The sequence below is a fragment of the Herpailurus yagouaroundi genome, unplaced genomic scaffold (genome assembly GCF_014898765.1).
Source record: "Herpailurus yagouaroundi ecotype Mexico unplaced genomic scaffold, PumYag 189, whole genome shotgun sequence".
Lineage (NCBI taxonomy): Eukaryota > Metazoa > Chordata > Mammalia > Carnivora > Felidae > Herpailurus > Herpailurus yagouaroundi.
This window is the reverse complement of record NW_024412420.1, coordinates 15,412,865-15,420,046: the sequence shown is the minus strand read 5'-3', so window position 1 is coordinate 15,420,046 and position 7,182 is coordinate 15,412,865. Positions and strand designations below refer to the sequence as shown.

The 7,182-nt window shown below is 48.0% G+C and overlaps 1 protein-coding gene across 1 annotated transcript; it reads left to right on the top strand.

Annotated features, from left to right (window-relative positions):
- The first annotated feature begins 2,378 nt into the window (after positions 1–2,378).
- LOC121044983 (keratin, type I cuticular Ha3-I) lies at positions 2,379–6,061 on the top strand. Its single transcript, XM_040497519.1, has 7 exons — positions 2,379–2,802; positions 2,904–2,986; positions 3,503–3,659; positions 4,539–4,700; positions 4,795–4,920; positions 5,045–5,265; positions 5,477–6,061. Exons 1-7 carry the CDS (start codon positions 2,455–2,457, stop codon positions 5,592–5,594), a joined length of 1,215 nt encoding a protein of 404 aa, XP_040353453.1. The 5' UTR covers positions 2,379–2,454; the 3' UTR covers positions 5,595–6,061.
- The last annotated feature ends 1,121 nt before the right edge of the window (positions 6,062–7,182 follow it).

Here is a 7,182-nt window from a genome sequence, read left to right as displayed (position 1 = left end):
AGAGAGAGAGAGAGAGAGAGAGAGAGAGAGAGAGAGAGAGAGAGAGAAGAATGTAGGTCATGACAATGCCATGTGCTCAAGGTGAGACGAGAACTCACAGAGGAGGAAGAAATAATCTGTCAGAAGTTAGGGAAAGAGCTAGGTCATTTATATCTAAACAACATGAGATGATGGACAGAGTTTACTTCTCCTCCACCCTCATCTATCACTCCCTGACTTACATGGTGCTTACTGAGCTTCTCTCGGTTCCTCTGTTGCAGAACCTCCTAACCTTACTGAGGTGAATGGATTGGAGGGTCCATGGTACTCATGCTCTGAATCCTTGGAGTGGCTGGCCAAGGCAGCCCAGTCACTGCCCCAGTGAGCCACAAAGTGTGATCATTTCCTATATAAGCTTTTGTGTGAAAAATGGGAAGCATGCGTGAATACAATGTGCACTTGCACCAAAAAGCCTTACTAGACCCCCCACTCAGTCTGGTAAGGTCCTCTTGCTCGTTCCTAGAGCCGCTGGGGCTTGCCCTGTCACAGATGTATCCTGCACCCACCTGGTGTGCATCCTCCACCAGACTGTAGGCTTGCCTCTCTCGCTCACCGTGACTGCTCGGTTCCTGGCACATGAAGGGCTCAGTTAAATGTCTGCTAAAGGAAGTGGGCTAGCTCATCCTTGATGAGCAAAACAGTCTGTGTTCCTCTCAAATATTTTGCTTGCCAAATTTTGGGTTCATTCTTTATCCTCTCCCACATCTCACCTTTCTAAATGATTGCTGGTTAAAAAAAAAATGTCTTCTTTGAGAATGATTCTTAACACCATTTCTTCTTTTATGCTTCCTCTGCAGACACCTAAATGAAGCCCCACCTCACCGCTGGCCTGGATTACTGCAGTCGCCTCCTTGCTGGCCCCTCTGCCTCCAGCCTTACCTTCATTTTGCTAAAAAAGATAAATGTTTGCTAAATATTTTCCTAAAACATCTCCCTCCAGGACAGTCTAAGCTCTTTAGCTTTGCCATAGAGAACTTCTACCATATGGCCTCGACCTCCCCATACAGCTTTATTTTCTACAACCTCCCTACACACCTCTTCCCTCCCAGCCACTAGTCTCATTGACTGTGTGCGTCACACCTGCCCGCTGTGTGTGCACGCCATTCTTCCACCTGCAGGGCCCATGTTTCTCCTCTGCGTCTCAGAAGCCTTGCGCCCCAGCACATATATGCTCCTGTGAACTTCCCATCCTGGCAGTGCCCTCTTGCCCATTTCCTCAATCTCTCACTTGTCACTTACCATCCCCTGCCTTAGATTATGATTCCACATTCATTCCTCATCCACTCAACGCACATCCATTGAGTGTCTACTGAGTACCATGCACTTAAAGCTGAGGATTCAGAGAATTAGACTCTGCTGCTGCCTTCAGGGAACTCAGATACAGAGATAGATGAGTGCAGAAGTTGTGCACTGCCATGCTTAAAGTGAGACGAGACCTCACGGAGGAGGAAGAAATTATCTGCCTGAAAAAGTTAGGGAAGGAGATAGTTCATTTGTATTTAAGCAGCATGGGGTGATGAACAGAGATCACTGTTCTCTGTGTTGGAATCCTGGCTTCACAACACATTACCTCCTACCCTCTATGCCTCCATTTACCCACCTGTAAAATGGGAATAATATCAGGTACCTTGTAGGGTCATGGTGAGGCATGAATGAGATCATGTTTGTGAAAAGGGCTTAGCACCAAGGTGAGCCTGTACAGGTGCTCAACAAGTGTGAGCTCCTTCCGGCAGCTCTGGGCCAACCTTCCATTCCTTACAGCGCCCGGACATACTGTTATCCTGGTGACTATCTGTTAATTTGGTTGATTTATATTATCATGGAAATTTCTGCCATATCAAGAAACAGAGCCGCTGGGAGCCAGGCTATTTTAAGTATTCCAGAAGGGATCTATTCCTCTCTCTGAGAACCATGAATTTGGCATTTGGCATTTGGCAATTTGACCTGGCAAAAGATACACGGGCAAGAACTGTGCTTTCGCATCTTAGCAAGAAGAGCTGGGGGCTTGCCAAGGAGTCCGGGCCATCAAGCCAGGAGGCAAAGCGCAATAGTGTCCCCGGACCTGCCCCACCCCACTAATGAAGCCCAGGGCATTCATGAGCCCAGCTCTTTGAAGCCACTCTATGAAGCTCATACTTCATTGATGCACAGCATGGCAGAGGAGTCCTGACTTAGCGAGAAGCCCAAGTAAAGTCTTTTACGAGGTGAGGGACTCTTCTGAGGAAACATAACAAACCGGGGGGAAGGGCTTTTGACAATCACCAAATGAGTAAGAAAAAAGGGAGCCCTTCCATGTCCACACCCTCTGTGGAAGGGGTATAAATGCTCCCCAGGGGCAGGAGACCCATAGCTCTGTGGCTTGGAGAACTTGAACTCCGTGTTCAGCCGGGCGTCTCGCTCCCTCCTTCCTGCACCATGCCTTACAACTGCTGCCTTCCCAACCTGAGCTGCCGCTCCACATGCAGCACCCGGCCCTGCGTGCCCCCCAGCTGCCACACCTGTACCCTGCCCGGGGCCTGCAACATCCCCGCCAACGTGGGCAACTGTGGCTGGTTCTGCGAGGGCTCCTTCAATGGCAGCGAGAAGGAGACCATGCAGTTCCTGAACGACCGCCTGGCCAGCTACCTGGAGAAGGTGCGCCAGCTGGAGCGGGAGAACGCGGAGCTAGAGACCAGGATCCGGGAGTGGTGCCAGCAGCAGGTGCCCTTCGTGTGCCCCAGCTACCAGTCCTACTTCCGGACCATCGAGGAGCTCCAGCAGAAGGTGAGGGGGTGCCATGTGGGGGCACAGCAGCAGCTGACTGTCTTTGAACAATAAGACATTCTCAAGTTCAAGTGGCCCTCACAGTAGAATCTTGTTTTCAGATTCTGTGTGCCAAGTCTGAGAATGCCAGGCTGGTGGTGCAGATTGACAACGCCAAGTTGGCCTCTGATGACTTCAGAACCAAGTAGGTTGAGACTTTTAGGCTAGGTGACCCCTAAGGTCCTTATGGCTCTCTCATGGCCCCGTGGGACTAACATTTCCTGGAAGGGGAGAGGCAGCCATTCTTCCCTTTTGATTTCTCTTCTCAAGCCTGGCTTTATCTAAAACTGGTTTCAAACAGAGATCCAGACTCATATGCTGTGTGCACTTCAGCCTATATTGCTATCTATGGAAGGCCTTCTTAAATCCCCAAATTCAGAGATTGACAGAGACTGTTCTATGGGGAGTGGTGGTATATTAACCAACAAAACTGAGAGGAAAATGACAGACTCCATCTTATGAGTTCTTGTGGGGACCTTCTGGTGTTAGGGTGAGTCAGGGGCCTCTCCAATCTATTTGTGCAGAGCTTGAGGGAAACATGGAAGAAAAGGGGAAGAAAACTGTACCAGCTCAAAGAGATGGAGGCCAGTCCATGCACACAAGACACAGAACAGGGGACTGGCTTCTTTCCTGCCTCATCCTTTCTGATCTGTGTGTGCAGGTATGAGACGGAGATGGGCTTGAGGCAGCTGGTGGAGTCGGACATCAACGGCCTGCGCAGGATCCTGGACGAGCTGACTCTGTGCAAGTCTGACCTGGAGGCCCAGGTGGAGTCCCTGAGGGAGGAGCTGCTGAGCCTCAAGAAGAACCACGAGGAGGTGAGAGGAAAAGGAAAAAAAAAAGTAGGTTTCAGATCCAAGCCTTTAGCATCAGCAACCAGGAGGCAAGTGCCATCAGGCTTCTTGAGCTGGGACTCTTCTCTGAAGAACTCAAGAGTCTTCAGAGAATGATGATACTATACCCATAGCATGTAGGGAGGTGGGTTGCTTATTCTCCAGCAACTGGGTGAGGTTGGGCAGGTGTTGGAGATGCTGAGAAAAGGCATCCATTTATTGAGCCCTGCTCGCTGCTGCTCACTGTTAGTTTTTAAATTTGGTGGTAGAGATGGAAGGAAAAAAAGAACTAAGACATGTTCTCTCTCTTCAACGGGCTCCCAGTGGTCTAGGCAGATGGCTATGTACAAACGATGGTAGAATATGGACAGAGGAAAGTAGTTCCATATGAGAAGTATGAGCAACATATGCAGGGAATAGTCCAGTCTACCTGGAAGGAGACAGGGAATGTTCTCAGAGACATGTCATGGGAAGAATGAGGTTTTCACACTTGGATGTTTCAATCTGGGGGAAGAGACTGAGCAAAGACACAGAGTGGAAGAGCAGGTATATTAGATTTTGGCACATGGATTGATATGGCTGGGCATGCATTACCTATAGGGGTGAGTTGGGAAATGAGGTAGGATTTGCACAGGCCAGGGAGTTTGGACCTAAGTCTTATTGGAAATGTGAGCTTTTTTCAGTTTTTTTTTGGAAATATATTGATGTGATCCCTATTTGGGTCTAATCCTACATCGTATCTGTGTCAGTCTTTGGGAATGATCAGAATATACATTTTTGGCAGGGTTGTGCTCACTTTCCTACAGTAGGAAGATATACAGCAGATCCATTTCTGTGGTTCATTTCTTCCTCTTCTTCCCTCAGGAAGTCAACACCCTGCGCTGCCAGATCGGAGACCGCCTCAACGTGGAGGTGGATGCGGCCCCCACCGTGGACCTGAACCGCGTGCTCAACGAGACCAGGAGCCAATATGAGGCCCTGGTGGAGACCAACCGCAGGGACGTGGAGGAATGGTTCACCACCCAGGTGGGCATCTCGGCACGCGGCCGCCCGGGCCCCTCGACCCCTCGCGGCCCTTGAGGCAGGGTCTCACCCTGTCTCGTCCCCTGTGCTGTTTCAGACCGAGGAGCTGAACAAGCAAGTGGTGTCCAGTGCGGAGCAGCTGCAGTCCTGCCAGGCGGAGATCATCGAGCTGAGACGCACGGTCAACGCCCTGGAGATCGAGCTGCAGGCCCAGCACAACCTGGTGGGTGTCGCTTGGGGTGCTGCCCACCCTCTCCTCACCTGGTGAAGCCCGTGACTTCTCTGGAATCCCACGGAGTCGCCCCCTGAGAAGCGGCTCTGTGACATTCCGTATGTTCCCCACACAGAGGGACTCCCTGGAGAACACGCTGACGGAGACCGAGGCGCGCTACAGCGCCCAGCTGGGCCAGGTGCAGTGCATGATCACCAACGTGGAGTCCCAGCTGGCCGAGATCCGCTGTGACCTGGAGCGGCAGAACCAGGAGTACCAGGTGCTGCTGGACGTCAAGGCCCGGCTGGAGTGTGAGATCAACACGTACCGGGGCCTGCTGGAGAGTGAGGATTGCAAGTGAGTGGGAAGCTAGTACTATTTCCCTTGGGGGTGCATGAGGTTGCGTGGGGATGAGAAATCATCCTGATGGAGACAAATTTATAATTTCAAGCTTTTGGTTGGAGGCAGTGTGAGGAAGTGCTATATTCTTACACAGAGTGCATTTAGTATCTTCCTATGTCTTCAGCTCATTTCCCTCTAATTTGCCCCCATGATCTTCTCTCTCCAGGCTCCCCTGCAACCCATGTGCCACAACCAATGCATGTGACAAACCCATTGGGCCTTGCGTCACCAATCCTTGTGTCCAACGTGCTCGGTGCGGGCCTTGCAACACCTTTGTGCGTTAGAAGCCCCGGTGCCAGCAGGAGGAGAAGGGTTTCAGTCACATGTCAACTCTACTTCATGCAAGCATCTCCTATGGTGACCACAATTTGGACAAAGGAAAAATTTCTACCAGCACCAGCTTCAAAGTGTCAACTCTACCTTCTACTGATTTGCCTGGCTTGATCCTTTAGATGGCAAAGTCTGTACCAGTTCGTTCATCTTCTGAGCACATAGAGAAATCTACAACAGAATCGTGCAATATCTATTATCACGATGACGCACTCGTGTAACAAGTTATGCTTGAACAAATACTTACCTAAATGTGATTTCAAAATAATTACATGAAAGAATGATGGAGCTGATGGGCAGGCTACAAAACTGAACATAATTGGAAAAAAATCTTCCTTGTCACTCTTTTGGTCTTTGGAGATACTACAGTACGGGTCCCTTATTAACTTCCTAATAAACTCTTATTCTGGCACAAACCTAATAATTGTCCTTTTTTGTTCATTCATTCACCAGTTGGGTGTCTTGTATCAATAAAAAGTGACTGGTGTTCTCTCATCAGATGAAGGGGTCATGTGACTTCCTTCAAAGGAAAAGTCTCCAGACATCACCCACCTATTGATGTGAATTTCGGGTATGGGCAGAAGGTGATAGGGGAAAAACTGGTGAATCCACATGATGGTATCTACAAACATTTTCTGTCTAGCTCTTCAGAGGGAATACCACAGAAATGGTACATCATCAGGAGGAAGTGAATCTCGAGAGGAAGCCCATACCTCTTGGCAACATGAAGATACTGAACCTAGAAAAAGACTGGAGAAAATATAATCCGCCAACAATTATCTTCTCGATTTCTATCTTTGTGTATTAGAGAGGTTTTCTTTATAGCCATCCAAATCAAGTTATGGTGATTTTTGTACCTATAGATTTTATAATAACTATTAAAAAATGCAGAAATACATTGTACTTAGGTTCAGAATATCAAGTCAGTTTATTATAGATTATCAAATCACAATGTAATAAAAAGACTTATTTTCAGAGGCACTTGGTGGCTCAGTTGGTTAAGCCCATTTTGGGCTCCATGACTGGGCATGAAGCCTACTTGAAAAAAAAAAAAAAGACTTATTTAATTACATTCCTTTCACCAAAGTATTGTTATTATTATTATTTAATGTTTATTTATTTTTGAGAGAGAGAGCATAAGTGGGGAAGGGCAGATAGAGAGGGAGACCCAGAGTCCAAAGCAGGCTCCAGGCTCTGAACTATCAGCACAGAGCCCGACATGGGGCTCAAACTCACAAACAGTGAGATCATGACGTGAGCCAAAGTCAGACACCCAACCGACTGAGCCACCCAGGTGCCCCACCAAAGTATTATTAATGTTAATATTATTTTTCATATTATTAAATCATGGTATTTTGGGGGAGGGCAAATGTTATACCCATTTAATAATCACAACAAATATAATTGCAAAAGTTTTATCACAGATTACATATTCCTTTAAAAGTTTTTGTTAAGGGGGGCCTGGGTGGCTCAATCCAACTCTTTTTTTTTTTTTTAATTTTTTTTTTCAACGTTTATTTATTTTTGGGACAGAGAGAGACA